This window comes from Centroberyx affinis, unplaced genomic scaffold (genome assembly GCF_046629955.1).
Source record: "Centroberyx affinis isolate AG114_WGS23_722 - 3 ecotype Tasmania unplaced genomic scaffold, CSIRO-AGI_Caff_v1 ptg000713l_1, whole genome shotgun sequence".
NCBI lineage: Eukaryota > Metazoa > Chordata > Actinopteri > Beryciformes > Berycidae > Centroberyx > Centroberyx affinis.
In genome coordinates this window covers 457,329-475,157 of record NW_027279330.1, presented here as the reverse complement: position 1 = coordinate 475,157, position 17,829 = coordinate 457,329, and the positions used below count along the sequence as shown (strand labels likewise).

Below are 17,829 nucleotides of genomic sequence, written 5' to 3'. Positions count from 1 at the left end.
CCAAGTAGTTTCCACTTCCATGCAACAATCCTCCATCCTTCCCTGTATCCTGTTTTGTTCTCTTTTTGTCCTTTCCAGAGGGCACCACTGCTATGTTTGACTGTTCATTTTACTGGCTGAAGTAACTGATGCATTGCAGTCACTTATTCCTCTCTATGTTTAATAACCGATCAAATTTTCACAATAATTTTTGTTCACTGATCATTGGACAAAAGGACATGGTCATTTGTGGGTTAACTGGAACCGAGCAAGAAACTAAACTAAGCCTGGCAATTTGACTTTGCCCTACATTTCAGGGTGGAGCAATGCATTTACACATGAAGACATCCATGTGATTTTGTTGGAAAACAGAGAGAGGAGAGGAGCACGAGTGAGAGAACAAGTGAGAGGGAAAGATATATGTAAAAAATAGACAAGAGTAAATATTTAGAGGGAGAGGGCCAATGAGAAAGAGTGTGGAGAGAGAAAGAGTTTTGGGAGCACACAGCCTGATTAGGCCAGCGCATACAGAGTGCTGGAAAAGTAGCTGCTGGTGTGTACAATGAGCTATTGTTGAGGACCGTCCCCACTCTCAGAAGAGACACGATCTTTTAGTGTGAGAAAAAACTCAGGCCTATTCATAAAGCTAGAGTATAATATATCCCTCCCCCCTCACTCTCCATGAAAGAGACAAGCACTAAGGGACAGGTTTAAAGGACCCAAGTGCACACACACACACACACAGACACACACCCAGACTGGTGTCAAATTTACTTCAATTCAGTAAGGTTAAAATGTAATTAGAAACTGACATTTGTTGTTCCCTTATGACAGAGCATTCCTTCCCAGTGATTTTATAAAATGTTGTGTAAGAAAGCCCTTTGAATGCCAAAGGTTTTTCAGGATTTGAATTCTGAGGAAAATCCACTTCCTTGATTGACACAAAAAAAACACACACACACACACACACACACACACACACACACACACACACACACACACACACACACACACACACACACACACACACACAGTCAATCCCAAACCAGGAAAGAAACTGTAAAAGTATAAAAGAACAGATGATTGAGAGATTAGACACATGGATCAATGAAGATTGTAGCTTGTATTATCTGATACAATACAATCCATCAAGGTCACTGAAAAGGAAACGGGACAAAACAATCAATCCGACACAAGCAAAGATACTGGTGTGAAAAAGCATTTAGATTCTAAGCACACACTACAAATAACTAAGTTATTTTATCTTGCATTCAGTCTTAATCTTGTTTTCTACAAACAAATGAAAAAAATCTGCCAGTAATCTAGCTAGTTGTCTACATTTTCTAAATTGTCTAAAATGACAATAAAATGAAATAAGGCTGATTTGTTTCAAGATGTTACATCTTGAAAAGAAAAAAAATACATAAAAGTGAAACTGCTTTGTAAAAGGAGAAATGTTTTCACTAGTTTCAAAAAATGTGTAAGACATTTTTTGACAGGACATTTTTGCAGTGCACAGGCCAAAACTCACACACTATGGGCAGACACATACTGTATTTCACAATGCAAGTCTGAGCATAGCAATCTTAGTCCACACATTGTTCCCTACTTACGTAATTTGTTTAATTATCGGTGTACAACATCTCAGCTTTCAGTAGCAGGACATGACCGAAACTGTGTGTGTCCGTGTGCGAGTTTGTCAACTCTAGGAATGTCAAATACAACATTCCTCTCTGTGGCTGTGTTAGGTAACGTAAATGATGCTGCCAAGGGCTCCATTGCCATTGACCACATCTAGAAAAAGCGGTGCGATGTCCAGCAATGGGCTCATATTGCTGACACTGTCTGCAGCCCAGGAGTCTACTGGTTTGTTAGGCTGACTGAGAGAAACCTGAACCTGAAACAGAAACAGATCCTGAAACAGTACTAAATAGATCAGGCTACTATTAACCATGTTACGCTCACATGCACATACACACGTGTGTGAGACGTGTGGCTCGCCAGAATTAAAAATAATGTATTGTATTATTCATAATGTCCTTACCCCACGTCTATGGAAAAAACTAGTATACAGCATATGTTTTGTAATTCCATTTGGATCTACAGAGAACTACAGCATAAACACATGAAAAGGTGATATTTTTTGTCACCTTTTGTAACCTGTAACCTGAATTTCTTTATCAATAGATATATTGAACACTGGTAATTCTTGTCCCTGACGCTTATTAGCACACACTTTCTCATGCAGCCACATACACACATCACAGCCTAACTGGGGTATGTGTAATTGATGATGTTGATGGTGGTTGTTTTGTTTTTGTTTTATTTAAATTGTGCTTATTTGTCAGAAGTGTAGTCTAATGCTGTATCTATTTTATGTGTACCTTATTATCATTATTATTTTCTTCTATTTACTTGATTGTCTGTTGGTGTTTTATCTTGTTGTGTATTAATGTTCAGGACTCTTGGAAGTCCTACCCTAACCCAGTAGCAGGTCTTAATAAAACTCAACTCAACTCAACTGGGGAATAATCAGAGAAAATATGACACTGCAATCCTCCCACCCTACCACGCTTTAATTCACTCACTCCATTGTTTTCTGTTGTTTCTTGGCACTCTTTTCATGGAATATATTATGTCACGATCCTGAAAGTTTTGACAGGAGAAGAACTAAAGTCGTAAACAGAAGGGAAATGAAGGGTTGAACTCAGCTGAATGACAAATGTCAAAATGTCTCTACTGTCCAATAAAGCCGAAAACGGCAAAAACAAAAACACTGTACATGAATAATGAGGTGACAAGACGGAATAATATTATTACAGGAAAATTACTCAATACTGCATAGGGCTTTTATAAGTAACTCAATTTAAAACAAACCACTACAACCATATACCTGTTGTAGCAAATATTAAGATACCCAATGAACTAAAGACCAAACCAAAAATCTTTCTGGGGGAATCAATCACAAACCAATATGGGGACAGACGGATTGTGTGTGAAAAATTTGCTTGTCCTGTCACACTCTGTTGCTTCTCTTCACATCTGCTTTTATTTCCATCTACTGGACCTCTGTCTCTATAAAGTGGGCCTAAGGACTTTGAACTGGCCTCTGGACAGTGCAGCGCAGGCAGAGCTCAGTGTTGAAGTTACTCCCTGCCTTGTAACAATAAGCTGCCATTGTCTTTCAAACTTCACACTCAGGAACACACCCTGCTTAAGAGGAAAAATACTCACTCCTGAGTGTGTGTGTGACATGTGTGTGTGTGTGCACATGTGCATACCAGCAGTAGGATGACAAACACTTTTTACAAGAATGATCCTGAGAATGTGCTGAGAAGTCCTGAGAAGTACTAATAAAGAAAAATAAAAGGTGCCATTAACGTAACCAACAGCAAGCTATTGTGTCCCACCAATGCACTGATAATTACCACATCAAATAATTTGCAGTGGGAGTGTGCTCGAATGTTTTTCCCTTTCAGGTGTTGAATCTCAACAGTTACAAAGCAAGTCTCTATTTTAGTGCATTTCCACATCTAACACTGTGGCAAATATCAAAGGAAAGGGAGAGATGGAAGATGTGATTGCATTATCTTGTTGAGAAAGAAGAATTCCTGGTACCTGCTCTGCTGTGATGAGTGAATGGAAACTATGCGGTTCATGATCCTTGGGGCACCTGTAGCCACAGGAACCTGTTGCCTCCCAGCTTATCTCTTTCATTGACAGATCAAGGATTTGGCCATTGCCAGCAGTGGAGAGTAACTGATAACATGTAATAGGATGAGTAATCTGACTGCAACAAAAATGGTAATGTAATTAGTTACAATTGCTGGAAAAACATAATAACCAGCAGGTATTGCTTGTTAGTTTACTGATAAACATGTTTTAGGGGAAAATTATTAAATTGGAATAACCAAACATAGCTAAAAATAATCAGTTGATATTATATCACTGAGTTGAGTTTTGAATAATCTATTACAGCGGGTAAACAACGGGTGTAACCATTTTGAAAGCTACATTCCAAACCAGTTTCTGATTGCTATTCACTGAGACACCTGATAACTTTACAAAAAAATAATTCAATTAGCATTTCTTCAAGTAAGTATAAAATGAAACTGCAACTGTAGGTGAAAATGGCTGATTGGTGTTTATCAACAAAGTGTAGAAAGAGACACATTTACATGACAAAGTAGTCAGGTTGTTGCTGTGAATGGCAGTGATTAGACCAAAAGCTTTTCAATGATTAGATTTTGTTTGTTTGTGTGTGTGCATGTGTGTGTGTGTGTGTGTGTGTGTGTGTGTGTGTGTGTGTGTGTGAGTGAGAGAGAGAGAGTGAGTGAGTGAGTGAGAGGAGAGAGATTGAGAGAGAGAAAGAGAGAGTGTGTGTGTGTGAGTGAGAGAGAGAGGGATAGAGAGATTGAGAGAGAAAGAGAGAGAGAGAGAGAGTGTGTGCGTGTGTGTGTGTGTGTGTGTGTGAAAGATAAGAGTCAATCAGCTGACACATGGGCATCCACCATCTAGCTACAACATGTACAGATCCCAGGATATATCCCATGTCTCCAAGCATAGTGCACAGAAAAAAAGACGGATATGGGCAACTGATCTAATATCAAATTAGCAGCCACTGATGCATCATTGATACAAAACCAATGAAGGAAAGAGGAATAAGGAATAAGGAGAGCTTTCTTTTCTTAATAACGAGCTTTCATCAATGGTGTATGTTCCTAATTCCAATCAAGTATGATGCAAAACGATGCTGATAAAGAGCATGCATGCCCAGTCAACACAACACAAACGCTAACAACACAGTGTTTGTCTGTTTGTCATACAGACAAATGGCCCAACAGATAACCAGATTAGTCTACTGAAGCTCCACTGAACCCAGAAGCCTTGTGTCACCACAAAATTCAAGCCTACCTGCCATGCGATTGGACCTGGCCCGCTGAGCATGTCCAAACAAGGTGGAGAGGCGTGCCATGGGCCATGTCACAGCTCGCCACAGCCACACTTTGGGTCCCGCTCTAGAGTGGGCCATGTTCTGTCCACCTCCACAACACTGCCCCCAAACCCCCCAAACCACAGCTGATGTTTTCTCCCTCTTTCTCGCTCGTTTTGGGAATGAACAGATGATGGAGGAATAGGAAGAAGAAAGAGACAGAGTGAGGAAACTCTGAGGAAGGTGAAGGAGGGAGGAAATATCGATAGAGAGAGGGAGTGGAAAAAGAGAGAGAGGCCCATGTGCATTGCTTACCCTCTCACTGTGTGCAGGAATGTACCTCATACCTATGTGAAAAAGTGTTGGGCTGCCAAAGACAGCACTCTGCACCCAGATAGGACGAGATGGCAATAACAAATCAGAGCCAATTAGCTTTGGCCGACGGCAACATCCATCATGTCCAGCAATGAGGCAAAGTCTTGACCTTTTCACACTACTATTTTTCCAAGTTTCATTTGTACTTGAAATATATTATAGGCAAAAAACAATTATGTCTGGTGTTATATACTATTACTGAATCAATTTGATTTATAAATTAAATGAAGAGATTGGTGACAATGAAATTAGCTAACATGCTTATGAGATGAAAGTTTGGAGTCTTGACAGCTTGTGCCAATAGCAGATGCCTAGGAAGTATGGGAGTGTGTGTGTGTGTGTGTGTGTGTGTGTGTGTGTGTGTGTGTGTGTGTGTGTGTGTGTGTGTGTGTGTGTGTGTGTGTGTGTGTGTGTGTGTGTGTGTTGTTTGCAGCTTCTATTTTCCTTCAAGAGGACCTATCCATTACTGGTTTTGCATACCTCTTGTCCTCTCTTTCTACCTGCCCATCCACATGACACCAATGCATCTGACTGTGTGACTCAATTCTGTTGACAAAATATAGTCTTTAAAAGGTTCAGCAGACTTAAAGTAAGCCATGGGAGAACGGTGTCTTACTGCAAGTCAGCAACTATTGTTCTACTGCAGGTCCTTGCTCAGGCCAAGATTAAATGTTAAGAACTTGGAATTCAAAACACTATTAGTATTTTACTGCTGTCAGATGAAAACCACACATCTGCAAAAAGTATGTTTTTCAGGAATCAAGAAAATAATGCTTATTTTCTCATTGATGTCCATGTATTTTTGAGATTATACAATGGGTTTCAAAGGCATGAAAATCACCTAACACATAAATGATGATATAAACTTTCAATTAAAATCCAAGACAGCAGCAATATGAACCTGCCTAAATAACGTCTCCTGTTTTTGGAGTTGTGAATTCAGTGGCATGAATAATGACAAAGCCGCTGTTGGCCTATTATTCAAAGCCAGAGTAACATGAAAGATGAGTATGACTGGTGAATTAGTCTTTTCTTTAGTGACAGAAATACTGTGTGTCTGATGCTGTGTGCTGCAAACCCAGCATTCAATGGCCGGTAGCTGTTATATGTTGGTACTGTGCGACCTTGGAAATCTGAGGTTCCATTTGACTTTGGTAAAAACAAAAAAATAATCTTATCATGAAGATCTTCAGAACAGATGTTAGCTGAGGTTAGATTTTTAAAAATGTTTGTTGTAGTAAGAATTTTAATGGTTATATCTGTCTTGTTAAATAGGATGTGAAAATCTTTTAACTATGAATAGCTCAAAACTAACACAGATGGTAACTCACAAAACCAAGACAAATCCACTTCCCCTTATTCCATCTACACTGTACAGCAACATGCTGTTTATGTCACATTTCATGTGATTTTAAAATTTCAAAATTGTAGTTATGTGCTGGATAAAAGCAAATTAAATCTATAGTGGACCATGAATGCCTGTACACACACACAAAGTTGTGACAATGCCTAATTTGAATAACCAAGTAGCCTACGTATCTTCCTGGTCATTGTGGACAGTAAATGCGGATGTCTAGTTTGCATAGTTTACAGTGGAATTTAAACAGCTTGTGCATGTGTGCATGTGTGAGTGTGTGTGAGAGAGTGTGAGTGTAAGTGAGAAAGAGAGAGAGAGAGAGAGAGGATCAAGACACTATGTCAAAGAGTAAAGAGTTGGACAGTCACAGCGAGGACCAAAATGAGATTTATTCCACCATCTGGCAAGCACTGATGTCTCATTTTTGGATTCCTTTTATATTACTTTTCGTCTTCAATGCAGATTGTAGGATTTTTAACCTGAATGCTTAGATGTAACCTGGAGGCAACAAGGCCTCAGATGGGAGCTGTGACATCAAGTAAAACCAAAGGATATGTGATTCATCTCCTGTTTTTCATTGTTTCCATCTAACACACATTCTGCTAGCTAACTGACTTGTAAATGGAAAGCAAATAGAAATGGAAAACATTATTGGATCCATCACCATGGGCGGGGACCTGGTCTGAGATCTTTGCTGTTGCTTGCCTGCTCACTTTTTGGACAGGCTTTTTCCTCAGACAATTTCTCAATATCGGGAGTCTAAGTCCAACTCTATTTGTATGTTAAGACTGTCAAATTTCACACATAGCAAGTGAACTGTTCATAAATGTATTACGTACTGTACTGCATTACAAAAGTTGTATCTGTGTTGACAATGTTAATCCCCACAGTCTGATGTTCTGGGAAAAAAATTAAAAGCTACAACTTCTCTGTTTGAAAATTATAATGCATGTAAAATGTCAACTCTATAATATGCATTTAGTCATTTGTACCTTCTGATAAGCATATGCATGTCACAGGTGTGTGTGAATGGATTTTGGCCTCAAGGTTTCAGTCCAGAAGTCTGCTCACATCTCCACTGCACCAGGTAGCTGATTTCTATTATAGTGATACAGAAAGTCCTTGAGGTGTTTGTAAGCTAAAACCCTGTCACCTAGGTTCTGCAAAACCACCATGAGTAAAACCAACCTCCTCTCTGCCTCCCATCAGTCTTATCTTGTTGATGTTACCTCTAGAGTCTCTAACCAACTAATGATCCACTGCCCAACAGCCTTACCTTGTAGCTGCTGCTGCTCCAGGGCCAGCGTCTCCAGAGTGTAGTTGCAGAACTCCAGGTTCTCCATGGCCTGCATGCGGGCCGTCTCTTCCTCCTCCTCCTCCAGCATGGCCCTGAGCTCCTCTGCCGTGTGCGCATATGCTTCCATGTCGCGCTCCACCTCCTCCAGCCGTAGCAACAGCCGGTACTGCTCCTCCTGCTCCCTCTCTCTCTGCCTCTCCAACTCCATCTCCTTCTCCAGCTCTTGCTCCGCTTCCAGTTGGCGCTGGATTTCCTGCTCCTGGAGCTCTGCAAGGTCACCAAACTCGTCTCTTTCCTCTGCTATTTGGTTTATGGTTGGCTCATCGGGGGTGTAAAAGATGGGGCTGTTGGAGTGAGAGATGCTGGTTGGAGGGGCAGAACTTTGTCTTGGGCAGGGAGGAGGAGGGCGTGGAGCAGGGCGGGCCGGTCTGTAAGTATGTGGTGCGGGCGGCCGAAGGATTCTGGGGCGAGGAGGAGGAGGGCGGAGGGTCTTACGCCTCTCCAGTGAATAAGAGGAAGAGGCAGAGTTAGAGGGCAAGGACTGCAGGAGGTGGGACACAGGAGAGTGGGAGGAGCCTCGGATGATGTCACTTTCGCTGCTGTAGTCCAGGATGGAAAAGTGGCGCGAGACACGGGATTGGTGGCTGAGGTCATCTGCAGTGGAAATGTCCTTGGAAACACCGGAGCTGACACTGGTGCCACCATGCTCAGCAGTCAAGCTTTTCTCAAATTCAAAAAGCTGCTGGGTTAGCTTGGACTCCAAGTCACCGGCTGAGGTTGCCAGGGCATCTAAGGTGATGGAGCTGGGCAATATGCCATTAGATCCACGCACCCTCTGCTGGGAATGCGCCCGTCTCTCTGCGCTGCCCGTCATCATATCAGCATCATTGATACTAGCATGGCGAATTAGCTTCTTCTGCTTGTGGCCTTCGACAAGGCTGATTAATGCCTTGCCAAGACTGGCACCTCTGCTATGGGTGGTGGCACCATCGGCTGGTGACCTCTGGTAGTGTCTGCTGTCCTTAGACCAGCCAGGCTGAGTGCTAGGAAGAGTTAGGCTATGAATTTGTTTGGCTAGCAGGGACCGTGTGTTAGCATTAGCATAGTTAGATCTATTACCATTATCTGTGTCGGAGGACGGGCTAACATGGTGCCTGTGGCTAAGTGCAGGCAGGCTAGGCCGGGGAGGGAGCCTGGGCCTTGCTGGAGGAATGGATCTGGGTCTCTCGGGCCCCCGGTGGGCTGGGGCGACAGGTCTACGAGGCTGAGGGTCTGGCCTGCCGCCCCCCTCCCTCTGCCCTCGGTCCCGAGTTTGGGCTCCGTTGCTATCACTCATGTTCTCCTCTTGCCACCTCCGCTCCTCAGCCCTCTCAAAGTAGTCCAGGTCCCACACTGTATGATCCTCATATGCTCTCCACTCAGGATCATACTCCGGCCCACTGGGGCACAGCTGATCTGAGCTGTATTCTGAGATGCAGCTGTCCTCCTCCTTCTCTCCTTCTGGTTCGGCAACATTTGTTTCCTCTGCTTTGTGCCCGTCGTCCTCCATTTTGACAAAGCGATGAGGAAAGACGCCACGTCGCCCTCTCAGCTCGCCCTCCAGCCAGCCATCTTCTAAAGTGCTTATCACATGGATACGGTCACCCACGTCAAAGTCCAACTCACCTGGTTCCATGGCCCGGAACTCATACAGTGCCACTCCATACACACCGCCCTCCTCCTCCTCCTCCTCCTCCTCCTCCTCCTCCTCCTCCTCTACTACCATTTCCTCTCTGTGATCCTCTACTTCCCCTACAAAAACCTCCCCTTCCTCTTCCCCCTCCTCCTCAATCCCCTCCCCTGCATCATAAGGGTCCTCGTAGCTCAGCGGTTGAGGGTCATAGTTCAAATACTGGCAGTCCACGGGTTCCTGTGGGGATCGGAGGGGGCCCAGGAGCTCCACAAACCCCTCAGGAAACATCCCCCTGCGGCCGTCCAGCTCCCCCTGGAACCAGCCCGGCTCCGGCAGTCCCGTGATGATGATCAAGTCCCCCTCGCGGAAGTCCAGCTCCTCGTTGAGCTGTGCATGGAGGTTCATTAGGGCCCGGGCCTGGCCCAGGGCGTAAGGCGGGAGCTCCAGAGCCTGGGCCTGAGCCGAGCGCTCTGACAGCTGCCTGGAGCGGCCTGACAGGTTCAGCTCCTTCACACAAGATGTGGGAAGGAGACCTCGGGCGCCCCAGGCATTACAGCCACGTTGCCAGGTTTCTCCCAGGTCCATGGAACCTCCTGAATCCCCAACTACCACATCACCTAGAGAGACGCAGAATAAGGGGGATTAGAATGAATATTATTACTTTTGACACCAATCATATAAAAAGGAAAAAAAGATATGGCTAGTGTTTGTCAAAAGCCTAATAGAAAGGGAATTTCAATTGCTATAAATGCTAACCTCAGCCAGTTCTATATCTAGCAACGCCTTCTTCTTAGGTGTTATAGATATTTTTATTTGAAATAAATCGGTCATGATAATTCTAGAAAAAATAAATAAATGGGACTTGGCACTGGAGAAACGCAGGGTGGAAACTGAGCCAAGAGGCCAAGAGGTGAAGTTAAAGGATATAAAGGTAATGAGAGTAGACACAAGCCTGTCATGCTGATTGCTCAAACAAACTATATATTGGGTTTTTTTTATAATATTCGTCTGATTCTCTAATTCAAACAACTATGGCAAAAAGAACTGGGATGGAGCACAAGCTATTTTGAACATTTTTGTCTGAAAAGATAATATTCTGCACAAATGGGCCATTGTACTGAGACATCTTTATGAGCCTCTGTTCATGCCAACCAGAAGTCTGAGTAATTTAAGATTAGCCCTTTTATTGCATTCCCAATAACTGTACAGGGGTCAGCTTTTCTGGAGAAACAGGGATTAGAGGAATGTTGGCCGGTCAGCCAGAAGTCAAGGGGTCACATTCCAAAGACCTGTGGCTCCACCTCCCATTGTGTCTGGGATCAAAACTGGAGCGCAGCCAATATGGAAAACCATACTGGAAATAACATTTCAAATCAGACAGCCAATGAGCATCGTTTGGCATGATCTGGAAAATGTTATTTATCTAGGACAGTACAAAAACGTTCTGGAAGATTGTGACATTTAGTAAATTTATCTCAGTCACCGTTTAAATCAAAAATAAGAAGATTAAGTGTTGAAAGAGAAAGAGATGAAATATGTTTGATGAAAGCACAGTGAATACGTTCTTGATTAATAATGTGATATTGTCTGGGCTGTGTGACAATATGAAACATACTGCTCAATAAACGTAGTAGTTAATGCATGGTATACGCATAGTAGTATAGGGTATACTTCATAGTCTCGTACTGTACCTTGGACCTTAACAGAATCAGCACTGTACATCAAATTAGCAAGTCAAAAGCAAATTGTTAACATGTTTTGTTCACAGCACTTTGTAAGGTACAATTCAAAAACAGTTCTTCTTAATACTACTACTTCTAGCTCTACTGCTACTACTGCTACTACTAAAACTACTACTAATAACAACAGCAATAATAGTCACAACAACAGTAAAGGTTTTTACCAACGTGTAGGATCTCTGCAAACAACATCACTGTAGCATGCCTGAGAGTGTCGTTGAATAAAGAAATCAGACAAAATAGCAACATAAGGCTAAAAGAACTATTGTGATCATGTCAGACAGTTCAGGGATGTGAAAAGGAAACAAAAGCACGTCAGCTGAAGAGAGTGGACGCAGTTTGGGTGCTGGGGACATCTAGTGGATGGTTATGGAAAGCAGCCGCTAACAGGAGACCTATTAAAGCATGTATTTAACATGTGTGAATGTCAATTTGGAAAATAATTTAAAATGTGCATCCGTATTCAAAGCCAAAATGTGCCAAAAATACCACAAGCAGTAATTAATAAAGACATAAAGGCATAGAGAAAGACCGATAGCAGCACTAACCACTTTGCTGCATGTGCTGTGTGTATATTTGGGTTTTCAATGGAGCAGCTCAGAAATGTACTGTACATCTTTGATGCTTGATGACATTACTAATCAATCTGTTGCTGCCAAAAAGACATATATAAGAAATAACATGACTGAATTCTGTTATGGAGTGGATTTTTCTTTCAAGGAGAATACCACTCACTTTAAGAATTCATGTTATTCTTATGGCCTATTCAATCAATTAATGTGAACATGAGGGGCTCTTTCCCAAACTAGAAACAAAATAATTCAAAATCAGGTGCAAAGCTGGGATGTGATCATCTCTAACCCCTAACCCTAACCCGACAATGAATGGGAGACTGATTTTGTGAACCCACATAGAGTATGTTCGACTTTTTCTTCTCTTTCTTCAGTTCTAATGCATTAAGTGTACACTCATCCGCAGAGAATCTCTGGGTGCTCGGGGGTCTTCTTGACATGATTTCCCAATACATTTTCTTAAAAGCAGCTCCAGACTTTACATCATGATGACATCACAGGTTTGAGTCTTAGTGAAATAGTTTCTGGCTTTGGGTTACAGTTGTTCATGTTCACTAATATTGATTGGACTGTCTTAGACCATAAAAAAATACCACATACAGATTCTTAAAGTGGTATTCCCCATAAAGGATTTGCCATCATTCAAGAAAAACATGTGCCTTGTCTCCAGTTGCTCTGATCAATGCTCTCCATTGATTAGCCAGGAAAGAAAACTAAAGCAGGATTTAAAAAATGCATGATCTGCACCTCAAATCAAAATGTAATTTGATCACTCGACTGAGAAAACAGTGAAACGAATGACTAACAATTGATATTTTTGATGTTATTCTTCTTCCAATTACTTATTTTGTGAATCTGTTTAACACCACCCACTATTAAAACCCAATGCTGCACCATTTTAAATGTTTTAATACAAGAAACATTAAATTTTGAGTCAATAACCATTCATCTTTTAAGTCAGAGTCTGGCCAGTTTTGGCCAGCTCTGCCCAGGGTGTAAAAGCAGGTCACAGCACAGTTAAACCCCGGCCAGTGGAGACAAGGCAGCAGCTATCATGTTACAAGGTCCCACACACCACAACTACACTACAACACAAGACAACCGGTTTACCTGAGTACACTGACATTAAGATCCTTCAAACAAGCAGCGTTAGGCTAAGTGGGAAAACACGACCCATTTCAGTTACCTAAAACACAACATTTTGGTGAGTGTGTGTGTATGTGTCTAATGTGATATCCAGTATCCCGTGCAATATTGCTATTTGGGAATTGGGATTATCATAGAATCTGAATTCAATTTAAGAGCCTATGTGTGCTCTTAATAAAAGTCCCTGTTGAACTCTGGCTTAGGGGATTTGATTTCTAGTATTAGGACATAAATAGTGATTTGACTGTTCCAAGGCCATACGGCTAACATATGTAGATTTTTAAAACTCAACATTGTGCGTGTGTGAATGCATGTGTGTGTACCTCTCTTCAGGGACAGGTTCCCTGGTTCTGCTGAGTTGAAATCATTGATACACACATAAAGTCTGTCTCCAGGCTTGGTGCTGGGAATGGTGACCGCTTCCACAAAGGTGCTGGGAAACTGGCCTGGAGATAGGAGATAGGGGAAGAACACTCATGACTGATTGTTAATTAATACAATTCAATGCATGTATCACACATGCCTGATGCTGTCCTCCTCTTTAATACAGTGTTCTCTAGACAACAACTGTCATTATTGCTCTGTTGAAACTCCCTCAAATCAACTATGTCCATTATTCAGTTATGCCCGTTTGTAGACATTTAAAGGTTATAGTATCTATGGGCCTTTTTTTTCGCTCTGGATGCTAGACAGCAGTTGATGTTTGTTTTGGGTTATCTCCCACCTCTTGATAACCTGCTGATAATATTCCACTTATCACATTCTGATAACCTTCTACAAATGCGGAATTACAATGTTCTTGTACAATTAGAGGTCTACTGATTTTTCAGGACCACTACCAATACCGATCCAAGTACTTCATGGCACCTAGTATTGGCCGATTATATAACAATTACAGGAACATCTGCCTGCGTTTATTAATTTGATCAAGTTAAGCACTGACCGTCGGTGCACCTCTAAAAACTAAATCGCATCAATCAGGCTACCACTGTTCTGAAAACTTTCAAGCTGATTTAGATAAAACAGCATTAATTACCCACACATGAGAATTGAATTGCCAAAATGAGAGACCAATGAATCATCTACAATTTCCCATAAGGCTTCATTTATAATCAATAAGCTCCTATACACTTCTAAATGTAGTTTTTCCATTAGGTTTTAGCTATTTGTGGCAAGCCACGTGGAACTGGTATCACTGCTAAATTCAAATATACAACCATACAGATCTACAGTATTTCACAATGACCTCTCGTGACACCTCACCTGTGACCCCATCCTTGTTGCCAAGCAACCAGAACTCATCCACCACACTGAGCACCTCGATGACATCGCCGGTGAAGAGCGGCAGCTCCTCAGAGACGCTGGGGAGAAACTCAAACACCGCACGCACCACCGACCCCGCCTCCATCACTCATATCCTGTAGGGGGAGGGAGACAGAGAGATTAAGATATAATATGCATTTTGTTCTACTTCATGTTAAATATGGATGAAAAGGTTCACAGTGAATGATAGAATGATAGTTCATGTAGAAATTGCAATCAATTAGGAATAGAAAACACTTTGGAATCTTATCATTAGGGCTGCACAAATAATCAACAAAATATTAAACTCGCAATACTGCAATTTCCAAATTTGAAGAGGCTGCTATTTTTCTACAGGGAAAGGAGTTTCAGACAGTTTCCTAAACAAGGCATTCTTGTTCTATGCCAAATCCTTGCCACACAAATCAAATTGCATATTAGAGAAAGCAAGCTTTCATGAATGGAAAAGAAAGAGCAAACACAAGGGGAAGTGAGAGTGTGAGAGAGGAGTAATAGAAAGGAGAGAGAAGAGAGAGAGGAGGCGGAAAGCTGTACTTAAGAAGGTTGAAGGACATTCCTTAGCGCTCTCCTGTCTCTTTCTCATGAGGATTAAAGTTAGGAATATAACAGAGGCAAAGCTTAACACTGTATACTATCCATCACATAAACACACACAGGTCAAGCATTTATACTAATAAAGTCACATTTGATCTAGGATGACTCATAATATACAACTCATTGCATATTATAATACATGCTGAATAATATCTCATTTTACAGGGCAGCTACTGGCATGAGGTCATCATCAGCTGACATCTCATCTATGATGCTGAAGCACAAAAACTGTCAAGTTCTTTCTGTTTTCCTCACTCATCCTGTCCTCCCTTCTTTCCCTCATCTACTAGTTATATGGTAGTATTCTAGTGAAAGTGTAGGAAGGGGGCAGTGGAAAAAAACACTAAATCTCTAAACATAAAAGATAAATTATCATCATTGAAATGAATCTACCTTTATAAATAATATCCAAAAGGCTTCTGATCTCAATTTCATTTTGAAAGGAATCCATCATCTATGCTTGTACTTTTTTGTCCTCGCCAGTTGGTGGCTCAAATGAAATACAGTGGGAAACAATCATGTTGAACTCTATAGCTCATCTCAAATGGGCATTAGCCTTCACAGATCCTAGCAGAAAACCCCTGACTTCTGGTTGGGAGTTTTGGGATAGGAAAGACCCACACAAAGTGGATAGATTTGGATGATTCATTAAATAATTAAGGCCAAAGTCTGTATAGCTGTGTGTGCGTGTGTGTGTTTACATTTGCAGCTTCCCCCTGAAAAAGCTTGCAAGAAAAATATGTGTATGAATGTATCAAAAATCAAACGTGGAAATGGAAATGTTTTTGGAAACATTTGCATTCATTATTTTTTAGCAACAATGACACACAAAATAATTATTACATTTGTGTTCAAATGCTGATTTGTTCCATTATCAAAAAGGTAACCAAAAACACACAACACAAAAAAGCTTTAAAAAAAGAAAGTATTTTACCAGCGTCTCTTCTGAATTATTATCTGGAGACAGACTAACCACAGGTGTGGATGGACAAACTGAAAGAGACGGGAAATGAGAGAAGAGGGCTGTAGTTTGCCAGAGTCAATGGGGCCTCTGTTCAGCGGGCCGGTGGAGCCCAGGGGGGAGAGGAACAGGACTGTGGCCCAGCTCAGTGCCACCGTCTCTGGGGAGAGAGAGGGCTCAGGTTCTCCTGGATGTGGTTCTCCGAGGTGGATGGTGGGGACAGCTGACCACCACAGACACAAGAGAGCCAGAGACAGAGCGCTGTGTGTGTGTGTGTGTGTGTGTGTGTGTGTGTGTGTGTGTGTGAGAGTGTGTGTGTGTGCTTGGCTGATTGCTTGCTTTCTTGGTGAGGGTTAAGGAGTAAGGTTTTGCTTAATGAGAGCAGTCACTACTCACAGCTCATTGTAGTAGGTTGTGAACTCAACACCACAGTGTTAAAGCCACAATGAAACCCAAGCCAACCCATTTCATTTACTAATTCAAGCCAAAGGGGGCGTTAACCGAGAGGCAAAAGAAAACACTGTATCTACAGGACTTTTACACAATTTAGGTTAAATTTAGACACATTTTAGAATTTGCAATTGGACTTGATAGTTGGGAAGTATTTGGCATTAGTTAAAACAAGCCACAGGGGGTTAACTGACACGCTAAGGACTAGGGATTAGTATTTTCCTGAAAATTTACCCATTTTTAATCCTGAAAGTACAAGCTCTCTTCCCCCAGTATTCCAGGAAATCCATTTAAAAAGAAAGTGTGTCTTGAAGCCTTTTTCACATGACTTAAGGTGAAAAACCATAGAAGTCAATCTAAATAATTTGGCAGTGTGAATATTATACATCAACTGAAACACAGCCTCTAGTGTCTTTTACTGTGAATGTACACAACATTTAAACTTACAGCCTAATTAATCCTGAAAACATCACTCTTTTAAAAAATAGACTTATATGGTTCTTTGAGGTGTTTATGTCTTGCCATGCACAAAGACAAATGTACAGCCAGGTGTGTATGAGCTGAGCTGTTACCGAGGGATTTTTGTCCACTGTAGCTGATCTCAGGTTTTATTCAGTGCCTGATATTACTCATTTCAGTAAGCAGGTGTTTTTTAGACCTTGAGGCAGAGACAGTAATGATGAGTGGATAGAAAAGTGTGCTGTGTAGGTGTGTAGATGGAGAGGAGGATTACAATGGTTCCATCAGCACAGAGATGTTGCCTCTAACCAGCAAGACTTGACATCACCATTATGCATTCTACCTGGGCTTGATGGTTGAGAATTTGAAACCATTAGTAATATTTATACCACACAGAGTGAAGGTCCTGTGTGGCTCAATAGAGTGGGTGGGTCTGTGTCATTTACTCCAGTTTATCTCATACACTCACCATTTCCAAACTGGTAAAAAGCAAAGTTAACACCACCTATACATAAAGGAGAAAGTGTCTTAATGTTCTTTATCCAAAGGATAGAGCACAAGCACCAGTGTAAACAACATGAAGCAACATTCGTCTGTCTGCTTGTCCTCAGTGCAGATGAACAATAGCTGTCTGGAGGATACATTGGCACGTGTTTTCCAGTTATAATCAGCCTAGCCCAGGGCCTCCATCTGAATGGCAACACGTCCTGACAGGAAGACAGGCGAATATGTATCACTCATCTTTTAGGATTGGTTTCCAAAGAAACAGACAATAATAATGATCTAACTCCAACTCAAACAACCTGAGTCGCAGTAAGAATGAAACCACTATGATATTCCAGCCGATAAAAACACATTTTAGGGAAGGTTTACACAAAAACACCGATGTTTATCATGCCTGGCAAATTTCCCATCAACCCCACTGCTGCCTGTCACAAAGAGGATGCTTCTACTTGTCCTCCCCACCCGCCA

At 41.8% G+C, this 17,829-nt stretch overlaps 1 protein-coding gene across 1 annotated transcript in view; it reads right to left on the bottom strand.

The window, feature by feature from the left end:
• dnmbp (dynamin binding protein) overlaps window positions 1-17,829 on the bottom strand; it is a 56,937-nt gene that overhangs the window by 24,945 nt on the left and 14,163 nt on the right. Inside the window, exons 2-4 of the mRNA XM_071519535.1 lie at window positions 14,334-14,488; window positions 13,394-13,516; window positions 7,921-10,230 (exon numbers count right to left, since the gene is read on the bottom strand). Of these exons, the coding sequence (XP_071375636.1) occupies window positions 7,921-10,230; window positions 13,394-13,516; window positions 14,334-14,478 (2,578 nt within the window). The 5' untranslated portion in view covers window positions 14,479-14,488. The remainder of the gene's footprint in view (window positions 1-7,920; window positions 10,231-13,393; window positions 13,517-14,333; window positions 14,489-17,829) is intronic.